The 22,015-nt window shown below is 36.8% G+C and overlaps 1 protein-coding gene across 2 annotated transcripts in view; it reads left to right on the top strand.

Moving 5' to 3' along the window:
• The window catches only part of LOC125799488 (death-associated protein kinase 2), a 40,758-nt gene that overhangs the window by 5,381 nt on the left and 13,362 nt on the right, over positions 1 to 22,015 (top strand). For both annotated transcript variants that reach the window (XM_049476344.1, XM_049476345.1), the window contains exons 2-7: positions 7,057 to 7,222; positions 9,420 to 9,641; positions 11,690 to 11,828; positions 13,341 to 13,470; positions 16,673 to 16,721; positions 20,384 to 20,410. In XM_049476344.1, the coding sequence (XP_049332301.1) occupies positions 7,161 to 7,222; positions 9,420 to 9,641; positions 11,690 to 11,828; positions 13,341 to 13,470; positions 16,673 to 16,721; positions 20,384 to 20,410 (629 nt within the window). In that variant the 5' untranslated portion in view covers positions 7,057 to 7,160. The remainder of the gene's footprint in view (positions 1 to 7,056; positions 7,223 to 9,419; positions 9,642 to 11,689; positions 11,829 to 13,340; positions 13,471 to 16,672; positions 16,722 to 20,383; positions 20,411 to 22,015) is intronic.

Raw genomic sequence — 22,015 nt, 5'->3', positions numbered from 1 at the left:
GTAATCTGGTATCTGGTTGCTAAAATGTTGTCAGACACTCTATACACACTTCTATATACTTCTGGAAAAATATATTTTTTCAATAATTCCAAGAATATAAAAAAAAAATCTGTAAACTTTTGTCTTATTTCCAAACAACAGTAACTTACCAAGACTGTAATTTAGCAAAAAATAATGTAATGCAACAAAAACTCTAGCGCAGTACTAATGTGAAGAATATTTCTTATTTAGTGCATTTATATAAGCTGCAAACTTAAAAATAAACAAAAAAAAAACACTCCTGAAGCCTCACAATAAAAAGCTAAACAAATAGAAAATATACAATTTGCAAGACAGAGTGCCACTATTATTAAATGTTTTTAGTTTCATGTGTTTGTTTTTTATTATTTTTTTAAATTGATGAGAACATATTGTTCATGAAACAATATGACACACCCCTTATTCAGAGTAACAGATAATTTGACCTGGGTTATGTTACTGTAAAGTGTTTGCTTTATTGTATTAAAAATAAATAATTACACTTTTATAGTGTTGCAAGTGTTTCCAAATAAATTGGAAAGTAATGTATAATAAACCCATGTGTAGGTTCATACCACCGCTGTCCAATGAAAAACATGTATTTCAATTTTTGTGTATTTTTAGTTTACTACATGATTTGAACACACCAACTGTCTCTTATACTGTGTCAAATGTCTTAATGAATAGACCAATAGAAATTCTGCAAAATGACCTGAAATAAACTATTTTTACATTGGCTTCCATTAAATGTTACGTAGGTTTTATCTCTCCTATAAAGTTGCCGTTTTAGAGATACTTGTTTTTTGTTAGACAGAAAAGTTTTGTACATATTATACGGACAGAATATGTTGGTTTGATGGCAAAATATGTTTAACGTCTTGTCAGGTTAGGAGTTAAACATCTATGGAACATCTGTTTGTTCCTATGGTTCGTGCAGTGCTGATTATCATACCCTGTGCTGAGAGCATTTGCACACTCAGGTCAGACAAATGCAAATCCAGCCAAACAGCTGTGGTTCAGTCTGCTTTTCGTTTAACAACACAACCTGCAGCTGGGCTGAGTAAGATCAGGTTACACGAGTGCTCAGTATGATTTCATTAACTTTGGGTGTTTTGTGGCTTTAAGAAAAAGCAAAGGGACCTGGTGTTAGTTTGGACAGCTGATCTAGATCCTTGCAGCTCCTGCACTCTGGAACTCTTCCTGTAGGCAGAGGAATGTTATTGTGGATTTATCATCATATGGATCTGTCTTGACAAGAGCTATTCACGGAAAACAGGAATTTCATCTCCTTTCCAGAGAGGCCACGCCTGCAGCCTCAGGCCTGCATATGAGGTAGTGGATCTGGCAACTGCAGTGTGCTCTGGAGGGCCAACCAATATACAGTTCAGTATTAACATGAAATTATGAATAGTAATGTATTAAAAACAGTAGTCTGTGATTAATCACAATGTGTCACATGATTTTTAACATTTTAACATAGCATTTTAACATTCAATGCTGTCTAGAGTAAACTATTATTGCTTTATTATGATTTTTTCAGTGTAATTTAAATTATTTTTAAAATAGAGTCTTTATCAGCTGAGTAACGAACGGTTTTAGGGAGTGCGTTAATATCGAACACAGCAAAACACAGACACAGAAGCTTGAAGGTAATGAACCACAGCTACCACAACACAGCTCACAACTCAAACAGCAAAAACACTCCTACACCGTAAACTCACAACTTGTATAAACTTAAATATACAAACTCAAAGTCTGTTTTACATAAAATTAAATATTTACAAACATCACTTAACTATTTGAGCTAGGTGAGCATTTGCAGCCACATAATCAGCTTATAATAACTGAGTTTAATCTGTTGTTACTGTCAGTTTATTTTATCTATTGGCATCTTGTACAGTCTATTTGCATACTGGGTATAAGTTTCCCAGCTTCTGGCACTCATCCTCAGTGTGTAGTCATTTCCCCCAGGCTACCTAAGGTAAACTTGTAGATCATACATTATGATTAACGTATTGATCTGTAAGCTGCTATCTTAGCGTTGGCTGTGTGCTACAATGTTCATTTTATAGCATTTTAGAGTATTTCACATCTATATTTCAGGGCAATTAAGGCTAACTACAAAGCTGTTTTATTCACCTGACCATAACATTGGAAGTACAAGTATTGTGCAAAGAAACAGACGTTAATTTACAATTTAGGCATAATAACTTACAGATTTAACTTTAATAAACTCAAGTATAAAATTCTAGTTTTGGTATTACTACCCGAATCTTTAATAGGTGAGTGAAAAAGATTTACATCCACTTACTACTACTGCATACCTTGTTTGTTGTCATCACTCAAACAAATAACCCTATGGTTTTATTTTTGCTTATATTTTTTTAACACATGGACTTTTCACAACAGCTAAAATCGTAAAAAAATATATAAATATTGTAATTAGTACAAATAACTGTAAATCATTTTTGTGGACTAAAATATAATGCATATGATAAAATGACTGAAAGTGACATGAAGACATATTGATTCTAACACCAGGCTTTTTTGAGCCAGTCATGGACTCGTGCATCTAAGGGTTAAACCAGGTTGAAGAGGAAACATGGGAAACATATGCTTTACGGGATCAGCAACAGTGTGTGTGTGTGTGTGTGTGTGAAGTAGAGGGTTAAGAAAGTTAGAGTTAGTTATGAGATATAATCCAGATTTTAACATAAATTAAACAACACAATTAATCTACATTTTTAATAGTATTGAATAGTAAAAATGATATGTTAAAATTTCCAGGTAATAGAATGCCTTAAGAGAAGGTATTAAGAGATATTCAGAGATACACAGATATTAAGAACTATATACATATTTCTTTGCACTTTTCTTGACTTTCAAAAATGCAAGTGAAATATGCCACAGATTATGCAATACTGTAATCTAAAGCAGAAGCACATTCTTTGATACCGTTCCACGCCGACTGTGTTGTGTGGAATCTGGCACTTCTTGAGTAGATCTGCAGCGTCAATTGCTATTGTTCCACTGTTGTTTATGGCTCGCAAGCAGCTGTTTCTTATTGAATGAACTTTATTGTTGTGCTGCGAGGCTGATTTCCTGGTATGACACTGAAGGAAGCCAGTAGGAGGGTCTGGATGGGAACTGTTATTGATAGAGGACTTAAATGATAAAGAGTATGCAACAAAAACAAGACTTTATGACTATCCATTAGGCCTGTCTCAATATCGTTATTGGGTGATATGTTCTTCCCAAAATTATTGCAATAAACAACATTATTTTAAGATCATATAATGCCACTAGCATATTGAAAATAGAATAGCATTATTCTGCAAATATTCCATGTAGAGAGCAGTAGACATACTGGCTTATTCATAACAAATTTTACTACGTTCTTGTTTCTACATGCATTATCCATTTTTCAGCTCCACTGAACATGCAGGAGCACTTTGTGAGTGAATAAATGAAGTTACACTTATTTAATGCCTTTCTAGACACCCAAGGGTGCTTCACAATCATGTTTTCCACACAATCAATTACACTTTGTAACAGCATTCATCCACACACACACAGGTAAGAAGCAGCAGCTAATCGTGCACAGCATACTCTCAACCAGAAACAACTGCCCACTTGGGGGACTGCTTTGGGCACTGAGAAATTGACCCAGCAAAGAGTGCCAATCCTTACCTGGACATACAGTCCCACACACATTTACACTTACACTCAGGACAAGAGTTGAGTATCCATTTCTCCAATCTTTGGGTAATTTAGAGAATTCAATCTACCTGATCTTTATGTTTTTGGACTGTTGGATGAAACCAGTGTCCCTGGAGGAAACCCATGTGGACCCAGGGAAAACATGGAAACTCCACTCTGTTGAGAGGCGAATGTGCTTAAGCCACTGTGTGGATTTGTAGTTCTAGAATTGCAGAGTGTACTTTATTGTCCTATTTTCACCCTCATAGAGCATCGTAGAGCAGCTATTATTTGTGTGATGGGGCATTCTTAACACTGCCATGACACTGACATGGTGGTGGTGTGTTGATGAGAGTTGAGCTGGTACAAGTTGATATTACATGTCTACATCTTAAGGATTTCTATTTAAGTGTTACAGGTTTCATGTTTGATAAGAAACATTACTAAAAATCCTAATTATTACTGTAACAGGAAATATTTAAAAATATTGTAAATAATGATACAAATACAAAAATGTCTATGGTGTAGCCTGTGCCAGTGCCCTATGCTGCTGTGTGCGACTCTGCATCTTTCTGTAGTTTAAACAGTGTAGGCAGGAACACAAGGCTATCTGGACCAATTACAGCTGTTGATGTCTGTGTCACATGATGCGAAGTTAGATTTCTAGGAAGACTACGTGTATGGCATATACGGCTGTGCCTTTAGCCATACTCCTGCCTAGCTACTTCATCTTCTGTCCCTGAATCTGTACAATCTGCACAGTTTGTGTTGGTCATCCTCTAGTCTTTAATCAGTGTTCACAGGATGCTGCCAACAGGATTCTGTTGGTGGAATATTCTCAGTCCAGTAGTGACATTGAGGTGTTTAAAAACTCCAGCAGCACTGCTGCTGTGTCTGATCCACTCCTACCATCCCAACACACTCTAGAACATCCCACCATCATGACCAGTGGCATGCCAGTGTCTGCAGTGCAATAATTGCTCTGTTTACATCCTGACCATTGAAGAACAGGGTAAAGAGAGAGGATAATACGATGTGCAGAGAACCTACAGTCTGTAATTATAAGACAACAAAGTGCACCTATATGATCAGTTGAGCTGAAAAAATGCATGATCACAGTTGTTGTAGTTAGGCTTGCCCATGACTGAAAAGTTGAAGTGTTTCTGGTAACTTGTTCTACATAACACACCCCAAAAATGGTGTATTTATGTGTATTCATTTGCACTACAGTAGAGGATCCAATTAATACGACTGAACAATCAGTTTTAAGGACTGAAATCAATAAAGTTTCCACCTGTAATTTTCCTAATACTACATGTCGTTGCTGTCCAATAAAAACACTTATCTCCAAAACAGCAACTTTACAGGAAAGAGAAAAAAACTTAACTTTGAATGGAAGTGAATGTAAAAAGAGTTTATTTTAGGTCATTTTGAAGAGTTTCTCTTGGTCCATTCATCAAGAAATTTTGGCACAGTGTGAGGGGCAGTCTGTTCAAATTATGTAGTAAACTAAAAATAGACAAAAATGGAGATAAGTGTTTTTCATAGGACAGCGACGATGTGCTTTTAGTGTTTAGTGCTTCACTGTCAGAAACCCAGTTTTGTAATTATTAATATCAGTGTCATTGGCCTTAGAGTAAAACCCTGTGGAACGCCACAAGATATAAGCTACGTCAACAAGCTACTGAAAGTTCACACCAGTTTCTGTATTATGATTAATAGCTAAATAAGGTAGTAAACACTGTAGTTCACTGTTTGATACTGCTTGGTTAATTCCTCTGTCTAAAGTTGTTTTAGTAACAATACAGTATTAACCAGAAACCATAATCAAACAATTTAACAAACTTAACAGACTGCAGTAGTGAGCAGGCTCCACACAACAGGTAAAGAACAATTGGTAAACAATATGAAGACATGTACATCTCTGGAAAAAATTAAGAGACCACTTCAGTTTCTGAATCAGTTTCTCTGATTTTGCTATTTATAGGTATATATTTGGTTAAAATGAACATTGTTTTTTATTCCATAAACCACGGACAACATTTCTCCAAAATTCCAAATAAAAATATTGTTATTTAGAGCATTTATTTGCAGAAAATGAAAAATGGCTGAAATAACAAAAAAGATGCAGAGCTTTCAGATCTCAAATAATGCAAAGAAAACAAGTTCATATTCATAAAGTTTTTAGAAGAGTTCAGAAATCGATATTTGGAGGAATAACCCTGGTTTTTAATCACAGTTTCCATGCATCTTGGCATGTTCTCCTCCACCAGTCTTACACACTGCTTTTTGATAAATAACTGTATGCCTTTACTCCTGGTGCAAAAAAATTCAAGCAGTTCAGCTTGGTTTGATGGCTTATATTCCAGAGGTTTTCCAATTGGTAAAATCCAAGAAACTCATCATTTGTAAGGCTCTTATTTTTTTCCAGAGCTTTATATGTGTGGATTACACGTCTATCTTACTGTGTTTAAATAAGCATGTGTGTGGTACATGTGCTTTTGTGTAAAGACTTTTAGGTACTTGGTCATTGGTGGTATGTAGTCTAAAAAGTTTGTGAACCACTGTTCTAAGCTGTTCACTTTAAGGGCAGTAAAATGTCATTATACTCTCACCTCCTCCTCCTTCTTCATTCTTCCTCTTTTTCTGTTTTGTTAACTGTTTGTCTTTTCCTTTTTCCAGTCATTAGAGTTCTGTCCTCCACCCTCTATCCTCCCATTTACTTTCTTTATTGTCTCTTTGTTGTCCAGGCCTCTCTGTTTTCCACATAATGAAGAAGAGAAGGCATTTCAGTCATTTGAAAACTAATTACAGAAGTATGTGTGTGGTGGGAAAGGGGTTATGTGTTATGTAAGCGTTGGCTAACACTTTGTGTGTTGCATGGGAAACTGACTGTCCCGGGGTTTGCTAATGATTTTGCCAGGCTGTGCTTCTCTGCGCTCTCTCTGTTTTATATTTGTGATGCAGTAGTTTTGAGAGCAGTTGGCTCTTGCACAGAGTATTGTGGCTTCATTTCATGGATCTGCTGTGACTTACGCAAGACGCACATGCTCACATCTGTGCTTTTAATTCACTATTACTGCTATTATTATCAGTATTATTGGTTTATTACACACATTTGTATATATTTTTTATACTAAGAATGTTCATTTTATAAATATCATTTATTTCATTGGCACAACTGAGTGTTTAAAGATTGTAATTTTCTTGTTTGTCCTTTTAAATGGGTCTCTGTCACTTGTGGTTTTCACTTGTTCAGAAACAGCTCTGTCAGTTTTACCCTCAGGCTAAAAAAGCGACAAAAAAAAAAAACAACAAAAACCTCTTCCTCTCTTTCAGATGTGGGCCGAGCACTCCAGAACTCATTCTAGAAGCAATGCTGTGGCCGACCCTGTGATCACTTACGTTTAAGAAAAGGTTGCAGGGAAGGAGGACGCAGCAGAATGGCAGTTTTTAAGCTGGATAATGTGGAGGATCTGTATGAAATCGGAGAAGTACTGGGCAGGTAAGAATATAAAAATAGAGTATAGGCAATAGAAAGAAACACTATAGGTGCACTATATTCCCATACGTATTTACTCACCTAATAAAATAATTGAACATAGGTTTCAATCATTTCCATGTCCACAGTTGTATAAAACCAAACATCTAGGCATGCAGAATTGTGATGTGGCAAGGTAGGCTATCACCAGAGTGACATTGGGTTCAGGGGTCCTTTTTTACCTGAAAAAGAAAGAAAATATACCTGTTACGTCATTACTTGTGTTCCATACTTTTCGCACTATAAGGCGCACTTAAAATCCTTTCATTTTCCCAAAAATCGTCAGTGCGTCTTAGTACCCAGTGTACCTTATGTGTGAATTTCACCAGTCAGGTTGTTAGGACCAGGAAAGCCACTCTGCTAAAGCACAGCGTAATACAGGAGTTTCAGATTAGTTCTCCAACAGCATTAGCATTAGCTTGTAACCATGCTAAGTGCTAGCTCTTTCCCTGTTCAGAGGTGAGTGTTATCTGCCTGTAGTTTGCTGCTGACCCCGGCCACCACTCCAGGAGCAGCATTAGCAGTTTAGAGGATAGTGCTAGCAGTTAGCTGCTAATGCAGAAAATCTAAGCTTTCTGTAAATAAATGGAAGCGCTTTACTCACCCAAATAAACAGCTTTCAGGAGAGAAATCTGTGTAGATTAACACCCAGCGCTCGTAAGTAAACAATACATCCAGTGATCCACAGTGTACCTGTATACTGGGATTATGTCATAGAAGGCATTAATACCCACAGTGAACAGAGCAGTGGTAGTAATGATCGTGACTGGTGGAGTGTGGCTAGAATTATCAAACAGATACTTAGTGACTCTGACAGAAATCACATCCAATCTCGTTCAATGTAGGAGACCCACACACACATTAGCTTTCATGGGACATGGCAAAACCTTGGGAGCCAATACCCAATAGTTTGTTTCCCATGACATGTGGCATGTGAGTATAAATGCTTCAAAACATTAAAGTAGCCTAAATTGAATTAGTTACTGTTTCTCTCTGACTGTAATTATTAGGGGTGTGACGAGACACTAATATCACGAGACGAGACACGATACTGGGTTCACAAGAACGAGACGAGGCGACATTTATACATAAAATTTTAAAGAAAATGTCAAAAATGAAAAGTTTGAGTTGAGTTTTATTTGACAAAATCATATAACATAAACTTAACAGTCGGGTTTCTCTCACACATTGATTCTATAAGAAATGGACATAAAAAAAAAATAATAAAAACTTTTTTAGGTCTTATATAGTGCAAACAATAAGTGCAAACCACAACCAGTCATATTAAGCTTATGGTTTGGTGTTTTTTTCTCCTAAATCTCTTGTAATCTAACTATGCATAACCATAACCAGTCATATTAAGACTATGCTTGAAGTGCAAACTCTGTTACCATTTATTGTTTCCACTGGAGCCAAAATGCTGAGAACTGCTCTCACTGCTCAGCCACCACACACGCTGCTATCGCTACTGTGTTGCCAGATCCCTCTTAAAAAGTCCACACTAAACTATTTTTTTTTCCTGCGAGAGGTTTAACCCTTGTGTGGTGTTCCTATTTTTGTAACTCGTTTACTTTGTTACTTGTATTTAATTCAGCAAAATTAAGCAATTTTACATTAAAATGCTTTACACACGCTTGCTTCACCTAAATTGCAAGCAATATAAACAGCTTACCTGGTTAATATTTGCCCTTTACCTTTCTTAAGTTACATTTCTTTCAAAAAGTGCTACTCTTTTTTTTCTATTAGTTTTTAATAAAATGTAAAAGAAAATGAATTAAACTCAAGATATGAGTGGAAAATTTGTTTAGTTTCAAATTTACAAAAGAAGCAATGTTTATTAGCCCTTGGCCAAACATACTGTATGTAATATAAATGTGTAGGGGGGGTGTACAGTGTGTGTTTTTCGAAAATGTGTTTTGATATATGGTTTTCACAAAAAAATGAGCCAATGCCAATGAGTTTGAGTTAGAAAAAATATTTTTTTTGTATCATTTGATGAAAAATGAAAACGGACCCGAACACCACACAAGGGTTAAGCTTGACGAAAAATATCGTCACACGAGATCTCGTAACACCCCTAGTAATTATTATACAGTAAGGGTTAAATAACTGAATATTAATGCTGTGATGAATTAACTGTGTCATTTGTTCACCTCCCCAGTGGTCACTTTGGGCAGGTGCGAGCCGTGCGTGAGCGAGCTACAGGAACTCCGTGGGCGGGGAAGTTTCTGAAGCTACGGAAAGGTGTGGGCAGTCGTCTGGGTCTGGAGAGGAAGAGCGTGGAGAAGGAGGTGGAGATCCTCCAGAGTCTACAGCACCAAAACATCATGGCCATCAAAGATGTGTTCGAGAGCAGGGCAGAGGTGGTCCTGATCATAGAGCTGTGAGTCTGTGTGCGAGTGAGCGTGTGCTTGTGCTTGTGAGTGATGTGCAGCAACATGGAGGACAGGAGGAGATAGAAAGGAACTCAGGAGTGTGGGTGATGAATAGCAGCTGTCTGATAAGCAAGGCAGATGAAGGTAAAGGAGAGGAGAAGAGTTCAGACCATTATCGCTACTTCGGGGGACTTTGATGAGAGCCCAAGGAAAATGATGCCAAGCAGCGTTACCCAGGGATCAAAGCACAATACTTATAGAGTTCAGCCTTGCTGTGGAGAAAGGCCTGAGGAAGCTGGCATACGGTTACAGTGCACTGAAGAATAGTTTGTCTTTGACATTTTAACTTCTCACCGTGAAAAAGGCTAAGGAATTTAGATTTTATTTTTATTTATTTTTTTTTCATTTTTTAATTTTTTGTTTAGGGCAATAATAAAAACTATTAGTGTTTTTTTTTTTTTTACTCTTTGTAAAATATACACCTCTATAAAGTGAGATGAGATTTTGTGGTCCAACCAGAATGTAAAACACACATGCAAAAGTACAATAATAAACTGTATGTTGTACAGAGTTACATAATAATCCTATACATCAAAATCTTCTAAAACTATAATTGTACCAAAATCAATGCACATGTGTTAGGTCATTTATGGACCAGAACTAAAAATGGCATACTACTGAAAGATATGGTGACCTATAGTGGATTTTATTAAGCTTACATACCTCTACTGATTGGTAGATATGGCACAATCAGGTTGAGTTAAGTTTAACACCTTCTTTAATGAGATATGTCAACTCAAATGCTCTACCAAATGGTTCAACAGATGTTAAAGGATTCAATTAAATATAGATAACAGCCCATATATAGATGTTAGAGATTTGAGGATGTTTTGGCTAAGAGTAGAGCAATACTGATGATTGACATTTATTAGACTTAGTGGAGATTTTCATTAGACATGATATATGCAATATGTGTGTTAACAGGGTGTTTAAATCCTACCGCAAATCTCCAGCGCTTTCTCCAGCACTGTGAATGAATGAATTAATAAATTAATTAATGAAACCCAACCTCTTTTTATTTGCTTACTGTTTATGTTATAAAATAAAAAGTAACTTTGTATTAGGATTTGCTAAAAATATTGTGCTTTAAGTTGATGTAACGAACGGCAGGAGTCGGGGAGACAAACACTGATTAGAAAACACAGGTTTATTAACAGGGTTAAGCAAACAGAGGTGGTCAGGGACAGGCAATGTCAAAACCAAAAGAGCAGCAGTAATAAACAACATACCTAGAGCAAAGTCAGTAAACAAGCAAGGGTCGGACTCGGCACACAGAGAATCTAATAACAGGGAGTAGGCAAAGGAGTAGTCAAGAAAGGACAAGAAGTTGGTAACCAGAAATCAAACAAAACAAGAGTGCTATGCGCAAGATTAAACGGTAATTAGAAAAAGAGTCAAGAAACAGAGAATCAGAGGCAAGAAAGAATGATTTGTACAGAGCTAGAGAACTAGATAATACGCACCAATTAAAGAGCTGAACTAGGGGAGTATTTATTTATACAAGGAAGACAAGGTGGGAATGATTAGCAATCAGTCTGTAGCTCAGAGACACCTGACTCCCTGAGTCACTGTAGTTCTGAGACTGAGGCTGCTGGGAAACTGAGTCTTTTAGCTGAGAGGCTTAAGGAGCAGGCAGAATGACAGCCTCAGGCGTGACAGTTGACCATTGTGGCTGAAAAAAAACGTACTATATATTTACTGCTTCATTACTCCACTTGGTGGTGCTAATCAAATGAATAGGGTTAACCTGTGGTGAAGAATACTGGTTGTACAATTCTGTGAACCTGAAACAAAACAAATCAATAATTTATGGTATTTACTAATTTAGGAGTATTTTATCTTCTTGAGTAAAAAATGTCAGAATCACAGTATCATGATATCACCGTTATTGTGTGTATCATGAGATCAAAATTGGAATGAAACACACTGCTTGTATTCTCACTGTCCCTGTATGTCTGTGTATAACTCATAGCTGTCTTTGTTGTTTTGTGTTCAGCATTAAAGGCGGTGAACTCTTTGACTTCATCGCTGAGAAGGAGAGCCTGACTGAGACAGAAGCCATCGAGTTCCTGAAGCAGATTCTTGAGGGAGTGAGCTACATGCACGGCAAGCACGTCACCCATTTCGACTTAAAGGTACAGAAAATTGTACAGTCAGAAAGTTTAGAATGTCTCCATGATGATCAAGTAATGATCTAGTCTGCAGATCCTCCTCTTCCTCCTCCCAATATAACATCCTATACATTTCTTGAGATGCAGGACAATATCCTTCCACCAAAATAAGTGAAAAAAGGAATATTTTTCATATTTGATTAAATTACAACCACCTGGGATGTTAAACATGTACATTACATTACATTACATTACATTTGGCAGACGCTTTTGTCCAAAGCGACTTACAATAGTCAAGTACAATGTAAAATAAAGATGTTTTTCCTTTAAACTTATTTGTGTTTTTGTGTAAGTGGTCTAAAGCACAATTATGGTGACATCTGACTATTTGTGAAAACAATTCAAGCATTATGCATGTATAGAAACAACTTCTGTTATGATAACTATATTCCATATTCGGTACCTGTGGTGGCGGGTAATACAAATTTTGAGGGGGTGTCCTATTGTATCCTATTGTACTTTCTCTAGTTTTGTTTGTCTTTTGTAATGCACAAAAATGCATAATGCTTGAATTGTTTTCACAAATAGTCAGATGTCACCATAATTGTGCTTTAGACCACTTACACAAAAACACAAATAACAAGTAACACTTTACAAAAAGGGTACATTAATTAACAGCAATTACTACAGAACATCTCAAATAATTATTAATTGACATTAGTTAAGATATTATTAACCATTACAAAATCACTAACAAAAAAAATAATGTCTCAATTTATTATTATTTAATACATTAATAAGCATTAGAATTTAGTAATGTTTAGGAATATATTAACTAGTATCAATGTATAGTTAATAAAGACATTACTTAACTATTTAACAATGTTTATTAGTCGTAAAAACTTTATAAGAACCCTTGTTGTAAACCAAATAACATTTTATTCATAACTCATAACTTTGAAAGTAGTTTAAGTTAAAAAGTTATAGTTATAGTTTAAGTTGCACCCATTGCTGTAACAGATGGCTAAAATAACACAAGCTGGAGAACAGGGTCTTTACTAGCTCTTTACTCAACCCAATAAACAGTTTTCAGGAGAGAAATCTGACGCTGGGTGGCAAGACCTGTAAAGTTAAGCTAAGTAAAGTAAATAAAACTGAATTAGAAGGAAAACATGGTGACACCCCTGTTCCTTACTAGTGTCTAATAATGTGCCTTATAATCTTATGCACTTTATAGTGCGAAAAATACTCAAATATCAACCTCTCATGTGTCTGTAACCCACTAGGTAAGGCCTCATTCAGTCCTTAACTCTGATAGTTCATGTTGCCTTGCCATGAGCACACTGGTTTAACAAAGTTTAACCTTACTTACAAGATAACACCTCACAATTTATATACCCTACTGCTAACCACCATGCATCTAATGACACGTCTACTGACACTGGCATGTCAGTGTAGTTACAGTATTCTTTTGGTTACTATTAAGTGTGATATTTGATATTTCATTGATATTGAAATGCTGTTGTCTTTCCTCAGCCTGAGAATATCATGCTGTCGGATAAGCACGCCCCAAATCCAGACATCAAGATCATAGATTTTGGGATGGCCCACTGCTTCATACAGGGGGAGGAGTATAAGAGCATGGGCGGTACCCCTCAGTACATCGGTGAGTGGTCCATTCCGCTAAAATAATCAAAAACAAACAATCAAAAAAAAAAAACTGTTACTTAGTGCTTAAGGGAGCAAACAGCTATAGAATGAAGTGTGTAAGTGTGTGTCAGAGTGAGAATATGAGTGTCTGCATCAGATTTTCGCTGCGTAACAGGATTTCCAGGTCCCGTAGTCTCCATGGAGACGAGTGAAAGTTCAGGAAGTGACATGGCACTTTTGGTCAGGGTGAGATGAGAGGACAGAAACAGGAAGTTGAATGGCCTCTGTGTGTCCAAACTCTGCTGATGATGTTGTTGTAAAAACGTGCTGTCTAATTTCATTCCTCACGCTCTAAATCTGTGTGCCACAGACAGGGACACACACACACACACACACATCCGTTGGCTCACCCAGCAGCAATCAGTGTTCACTGAAGAATATCAATGATGACAGCTAGCTTACTCACACACACTCGCACTCAAGCACACACACACACACACACTCTGTTTATATTCTTTAATTATTTTTTTTCTTCCTCTCTCTGTGTTTCTTTCCCTTCCTCTCTTTTTCCTATTTCTATTATTCTCTGTCTTTAGGTTTCTGTCTTTATTTCTTTCCGTCTGTCTTTCTAATCTTGTCTTTTTTGAGTTATATACTCTCTCTATCTTTTTGTCAGGTTTCTCTTTATTTCTCTCATTCTATCTCTTTATCCTTAGCTAAACATCCTCTCTCCTTTTCTTGTCCTTACATTACTTTATTCTCGCTATCTCTCTATATTAATCTCTTAGGTTTGTACTCTCTTTCCTGCTATGCTATATCGATATTCTATATTTCTCTCTTTCTTGTTCTCTCTCTCTCAATTCTTTTTTATTTGTCACCCTGTCTTACTCTCTCTTGAGTTATCTACTCTGTCACTCTCTCTCTCAATTCTTCTCTTTCTTTATTGTCCTATGTCTCACTTACTCTCTCTTGAGTTATATACTCTCTCTCTTGCTTTCTCTCTCAGTTCTTTTCTTTACTTTCGACCACTATTTTACTTTCTCTTTAGTTATATACTCTCTCGTTCTCAATTCTTATCATTTTTCTCGCCCTGTCGTGTTTACTTTGTTAGAGAGTTATCTACTCTGTCCTTCTCTCTCTCTCAATTGTTCCCTTTTTGCCCTCTGTCTCACTCTCTTTTGAATTATAAACTCTCTTTCACTCTCTTAAATGTTCTCTTTCTTTCTCACTCTCTGTCTCATTTACTGTTTTTTTAGTTATAAACTCTCTCTCAACTGTTCTTTCTTTCTTGCTCTGTCTCAATTATTCTCTTTTGAGTTATAATCTCTCTCTTTCTCTTGCTCTGTCAGTTGTCCTCTTTCTTTCTCGCTCTCTGTTTCACTTTCTTTTGAGTTATAAACTGTATCTCTTGCTATTTCTCAATAGTTCTTGTTCTTTCTCACCCTCTGTCTCAATTACTCTCTTTTAAGTTATATATTCTCTCTTTTGCTCTCTCTCTCGCAATTCTTCTCTCATGTTTCGCTTGGTCTTACTTGCTCTCTTCTTAGTTATAATCTCTCTCTTTCGCTCTATCATTTATTATTTTTATTTCTTGCCTTCTGCCTCTACATATTTCTCTCTCTTTAGGTTTTTTCTTTCTTTCTTTCTTTCTATGCTTCTGTGTTTATCTCTCTCTTTGTGCTTGTCTTTATTTATCTTCCCCTTTCCCTCTTTCTCTCTCTCTCTTGGTCTCTTTCTCTTATTTTGATTTGGAAGTCTTTACTTCCCTCTCTTTCTGTCTCCATCTTTCTCTCTTGTTGGTTCCATACTCTCTCTTTCATTCTCTTCTGTTTCTTTTTTTCTTTTTGTTCACACACTTAGACTTAAACACACACACACACACACTCATGTACAGACACAGCGAGTTCTGTCTTCAGAAGTCTGCAGTGTGTGAGTTGAGTACAGCAGCAGTGGTAGTTGGAGGCGGTTCAGTTGATTAGCCAGGTTGACGGGTCACTGAAGGTGATGTCATATCAGACTCTGTTATCTAGAATATTAATTCTGCATGATAATGTTGCCATGGCAGCGGAGTTTAGAGTAAGTGAGCAGGCTTGCAGGTCGGAGAGAGAGCTGTGAGCGTGAACAGAGCTGCCTCTGTTCTGAAAGATGAAGTTTCTGTTAGCTGTGGTGATCAGAGTAGCATACGGCTTAAACATTAACCAGCCTGAGGTCAGCGAACCAGCTGACTGAATACGTTTATAATGCTGATATTTTTCATAATGACTCCTGTTACGAGGTGTCAGTGCATATGAATATGTAAGGATTAATAGTGACAGCTCTTGACATCAGCTACAATCCATCAGCTACTGCTCTATAGCTATTACTAGCAGATTAAATTAAGAAAAAACTCTCTTTCTATCTCTCTATCACTGTCTCTACCACTATTTCTATGCTTCTGTCACTATTTCTCTCTCTTTGTTGCTCTATCCTTGATGCTATGGTCCCCCTCGCTCTCAAGAGTCCTGATTTAAATTAGCTTGATTGGCATGACTGTAATGACTGGAAACACTATACACATTATACAAATATCACATAAAAATGGCACTTTTTTTATAAAGTACAAAATAAGTGACAACAGTAATAAGTAAAAATAGCAATATACATATACTTCATTTACATACTCATATCTATACATACAATATAATATTCTATTTTAAACTCTCCATCTCTCTTATGCACACATTCTTTTTCTATCCTTTAACTTCTTTTACTGTCTTTCTCTATCTATTAATACTCTCTCTCTTTCTGTTTTTGTCTTTATTTCTCTCCCTTGATCTTTCTTTCTTTCTTTCTTTCTTTCTCTATCACTCCTTATATTTCTCTGCTTTCTTAATTCTTGTTTTCTTTTTATTTGTTTCTTTCTTAATTTCCCTCACTTGATCTTTTTCTTTCTTTCTTTCTTTCCTTCTTTCTTCTCTTCCTTTTTCTCTTTTTATCTCCGTCTCTCTTTTTCTTTCTCGGTCTCTTTGTCTACCCCTCCTCCCCCAGTTATGTTGAGTTAAGGACTGTGTTAAATACAAGTTGCTAAATCGCTGTAATAAAGTGTGGCAATAATAACAATACAAATTAAATCTTAACATTTCCTGACAGATTTAATTAAACAGGGTTGTGACTCATTGTTTGTTTGTTTGTTTCTGTCTTAATACACATTTCTCTCTCTCTCTCTCTTTCTCTCTTAGCTCCAGAGATCATCAATTTTGAGCCCCTGGGCACAGCTGCAGATATGTGGTGAGTGTGGTACTGTGAAGCGAACTCACAAACACACACAATCTCATACACAACTTTTACACATGCAGTGACTGTAAACCCCCCACTGCAGCCCCTCTGAAACACTGCTGTGCCACGGGTGCCTCAGGGTACATTTCTGACTTGCTCAGACCTGACCACACACACCTTCAAATAACTCGAACTGTGTGTTCGCTGAATACAGAAGCACAGTTTTAATGCTAAGAATAAAGATGCAGTTGTGCACGGTGTCTGCAACTCCTGATCAAGATCAGTCAAACAGCAGCAAACTCTTTGTCTGTTTTTTTTTAATGCTGAATCTTATTAAAAAAGAATGTCTGCGTAGGCCATTGTGGTCCCTCACTGTCTGAACAAAGCCTCTGATCTCTGATGTGATATCTGTACAACAGAGAAATGAAACTGAAAATTAATAAAATGAATGTATGTAGGCCTGCCATGTTCATATTTCGTAGGCGATATATTGTTACAGAGATAATTGCAAAAAATATATATTATTGTCATTTTAAGACCATTAGAGCCACTACCATAGCTTTCTTCACCTACTGTGGTCCACGGTGTGTGTGTATGGAGTCACAGTTTTGGTCATTACTGCATGACTGGCTAAAATACTGTTGACTGTTATATATGTGAATAAACATACAAATAATGCAATAGATGATATCAGGATTATCAAATATTACTGAGGTCATATTCATTTATTGCACAATAAGTCGATAAAGTAATTATCGTAACAGTTCTAAATGTATGTTAATCTAAAATATTTTAAATCATCATTATCAGGAAAAAACAAGGATTAAAAACTTTTATTTATCTATTGGCTAATCCACACACGGTCAGAATTATGCACACAGAGTTGGAAATAAACTAGGGTAAATATAATTGAAAAGTTACTTTATTTCAGTAATTCAGTTCAAAATGTGAAACACGTACAGTATATAGATGTATTACACACAGAGTGATCTATTTTTAGCCTTTATTTCTTTTATAGTTGATGATTTTATAGTTGATGAAAAAGCCTTCTCTCAACCCCGCCCAGGTTGATAACTACAGACCGGTCTCACTGCTACCCTTTCTCTCTAAAACACTAGAAAGAGCAGTTCTAAATCAGGTCTCTGGCTTCCTCTCCCAGAATGACCTTCTGGACCAGAACCAATCTGGGTTCAAAAAAGGACACTCTACCGAGACGGCTCTGTTGTCTGTGACTGAAGCGTTGAAAACTGCCAGAGCTGCAGGTCAGTCCTCAGTGCTCATTCTGCTGGACCTCTCGGCCGCATTTGACACAGTCAAGCATGACTTCCTCCTAACTATACTCTCAAACATGGGGATCGCAGACAATGTGCTGTCATGGTTCAGATCGTACCTCACTGGGCGCTCGTTCAAGGTGTCGTGGCAAGGACAGCTGTCCTCAGCCCGCTCCTTATCCACTGGGGTTCCCCAAGGTTCGGTACTGGGACCCCTTCTCTTCTCTATATACACCACCTCTCTTGGTCAGGTTGTCCGCTCACACGGATTTTCCTACCATTGCTTTGCTGAAGACTCCCAGCTATACCTGTCGTTCTCACCTGAAGATCACTCAATCTCTGCACGGATATCGCAGTGTCTCTCTGACATATCCTCATGGATGAAGGAGCATCACCTTCAATTAAATCTCTCAAAGACTGAACAACAGGCCACCCAACTCCTGGTGCAAGCGGTCGTCATCTTACGCCTCGACTACTGCAATGCCCTGCTAACTGGCCTCCCGGCCTGTGTAGTAAAACCACTCCAGATGATCCAGAACACAGCAGCACGTCTGGTCTTCAACCAGCCAAAACGGGCACATGTCACCCCGCTGCTCATTGAGCTCCATTGGCTACCAGTTGATGCTCGCATCAAATTCAAAGCTCTTACAATCGCCTACAAGGTGATGACAGAACAGGCTCCTTCCTACCTGCACTCGCTCCTGAAGGCTTACGCTACCTCCCGGCCGCTGCGCTCCTCCAATGAACGTCGCCTCGCTTTGCCAAACATTCACACAAAGCAATCCAGACTGTTCTCATACAGAGTTCCCCAATGGTGGAACAAACTACCTTCCACTACCAGATCAGGAGAATCTCTCGCTATCTTTTAGAAACTCCTGAAGACAGAGCTCTTCAAAGAGCACTTACTCTCTTAACACCTCTAACACACTAACTACTTCTAACCTAATTTCCTTCTTCCCCTCCTTCACTCCTCTATCCTATTATTCCCCTTTGACCTCCTTTTATCCCTATCCAAAGATGTTTTACCTTTAAACTTATTTTACATTGTACTTGACTATTGTAAGTCGCTTTGGACAAAAGCGTCTGCCAAATGTAATGTAAAGTAATGTAATGTAATGATTATGGCTTACAGCCAATGAAAACGCAGAAATCAATGTCTCAGAAAATTAGAATATAAGAGCAATTGGTACGTTTGGCAGTGTTGGCAGTGTGCCGAGACCTGCTGGAATGTAAAATCTGAATCTTCATAAACGTTGTCAGAGCGTGATTTTAAGGTTAGTAATATTATTGAGGCCAGATCCATATATTATGTGATAAATCGGTAACACAAGAGGATATATATAACTCTGTTTAACATCTGTTTAAGATCATATGTGGTAACTTCATCTATCGTACCAGTCAAAAGTTTGGACATGCCTCAATTTCTGTGTTTGTTCATTGTTTTAAACTTTGGTTGCAACTGCATTGTAGATTAATACTAATGTCATCCAAACTATGAAGAAAAAATATGGAATTATTGTTTAAAAATAAAAGTGCCAAAAAAAACAGAAAACATTTAGAACACAAAGTAGCACCTCTTGCTTAGATATTGGCTGGATTTTCTCAGTCAGTTTTATGAGGTAGAGTCACCTGGAATTCAGGCTTTCAATTAATAGCTGAGCTGAACCTATCAAGATTTAATTACTCGAATTTCTTGTCCTCCTACTGTGTTTGAGAGCATCCGTTGTAAAGTTGTAAAGAGGTAGAGTTGGTATACAGTGAATAGCTCTGTTTGAGTAAAGTTCTAATTCATATTATGAAAGAACTACTCAACTAAGTAGATAAATAAATACTTTAAGAAATGAAAGTCAGTCAATCTGAAACATTTCAAGAACATTAAAAAGTGTCCTTTTAAGTGTCCTTTTAAGTGTAGTTTTAAGTTATTACATGATTCCATATGTGTTCCTTCATAGTCTGGATGACTTCAAAATTAAGTTACAATGTAGGACAAAAATAAGATAAGATAACATTGGATATTGGATATCTTATACAATGTACAATATATGTATTATGAGTATTGTATGTTAATGTAGCATAATTTTATTAACATATGTTTACAGCCAATGTTATAAGGAAGAAGCTGTTCCATTGTTCACAACACATAAAGGTCATCTGGTGTTTTCCCACAGTGTAAAAGTGTTTTTATGACTTATTCATATGACAGGGATGATGTGTTTGATTTCTTGTATAAGAGGGAATCTGAAATTAAAAGCAGGAGAACTCTGTACCTGAATGACTGTACATGGCTCACTTCATTTTTATTCTGACAGAAAGTTATCTCACGGGCGTTATGACTGCCCTACCTGTTCCACAATTAGGATGTGAGAAGTGAAAGAATGTTCTCTTCTGTGTTTCTCTTCTCAGGAGCATAGGAGTCATCACCTACATTCTGTAAGTGCACTCTTCCCCTTCAGTCATCAGTCACACCACTGAAATCTCCTTAACTGAAAGAAAGCCTATAGATACTAGATAATGAAATGTTGTTTTGGGGTAGAATCTGGTTCTTTTAGAGAGAAGCTTTTCTCTGAGTCAGAGAGATGTTTCAGCGCAGGTTTTTAGGTCAGGTCTCATGGGATGAATTTGTGCATATGCTAGACAAAACAGTGGAATTCAGATATTGGTCCAGAATTTGCTATGCTGCATTTTTAGAGCATCATCCTATATATAAGAAAACAAAATTCATAAAAAAAGACTTCTTAATCCTGCATGACAAAACCAAACGGTTGCATATTACACCATAGTGTAATTAGTGCCCTATTTACTTAGAAGGCATACCTAGTTCCAATACAATCAGACACACAGAAGGGTCATAAATAAAAAATATGAATATTTGCAAAAAACTCTACATTTTGTTTTGTTTTTTCTTTTTGCCTTTTGGCAACATTATGCAAGTAGAAAACGTTTATTAGAGTAATCATAATAAAACAATGTTTTTTATTTCCTCACAAAAAATATAATTAATGCCTAGAGGGTTAATACTGATATTTTAAAATGATAATCAGTGTAAAATCATCACAATGTGATTTGTTTTTATATTCATATATGTTTGTTTAATTTTATCTTTTTAACTTAGATTGTCTTCTGTGAATTATGTTCACAATTTTAATTATTTTTTTTTAACTACTGTATTTTTCACACTATAAGGCGCACCAGATTATAAAGCACACTATCAATAAACATCTATTTTCTGGTCTATTTTCATACATAAGGTGCACTGGTTTATAGGGCTCATTATGCGGCACTAGTAGGTAACAGGGGTGTTGCCATTTTTTCCTTCTATTTCAGCAAGTCTCACTGCTGGGTTGCAAAACCTGTACAGCTAATCTAAACAGTAATTCTTAAAAACAAAACATTTTTATTAAACTATGGATGTTAATCTACACAGATTTTTTCTTCCTGAAAACTGTTTATTTGGGTGATACAAGCGCTTCCGTTTATTTACTTTAAGCTTAGATTTACAGATTTTTACTTAGGCTAGCCCCTACCTTGAATGTTCTGGCAAGCCAAGGTGATATTAAATAGCGGTTTGTCCAATGTAGTTTGTTTTAACACAGTAAACATGCAGACTACAGTCCGACAATATTCTCCATTGAGCGGAGAAAGAGCTAGCGCTTAGCGCAGTTAGCGGATAATGCTAAGGCTGCTCCAGCAGTGCTAGCCGGGGTTAGTAGCAGGCTACAGGCTGATAATACTCACCTCTGCACAGCAAAAGAGCTAACTACTTGGATACAATACGCTCTATGAGGAACAATGATTTTGGAATGCACTGTATGGCATTTCACCATGCAGAAACTTCCCCAACAAGCAGCCACTCAAGTATGTGAAGATTTTTATCCATGCAGGCCAGCGCAAGATGTGCATTAATGCTGTCAGTACCTGCTCTCACTCCACTAAGCTGAGCTTATTACAGTAACCTCACACCAGTCATATAGCAAAGTGTGGTTTTATTTAGGATACTGATGGAAATCTAAGTAAATAGATTAAAAGTTCAGGCAG

The sequence above is a fragment of the Astyanax mexicanus genome, chromosome 3, assembly GCF_023375975.1.
Source record: "Astyanax mexicanus isolate ESR-SI-001 chromosome 3, AstMex3_surface, whole genome shotgun sequence".
NCBI lineage: Eukaryota > Metazoa > Chordata > Actinopteri > Characiformes > Acestrorhamphidae > Astyanax > Astyanax mexicanus.
Note: the sequence above shows the minus strand (reverse complement) of the source record. Positions and strands in the feature narration are given on the sequence as shown.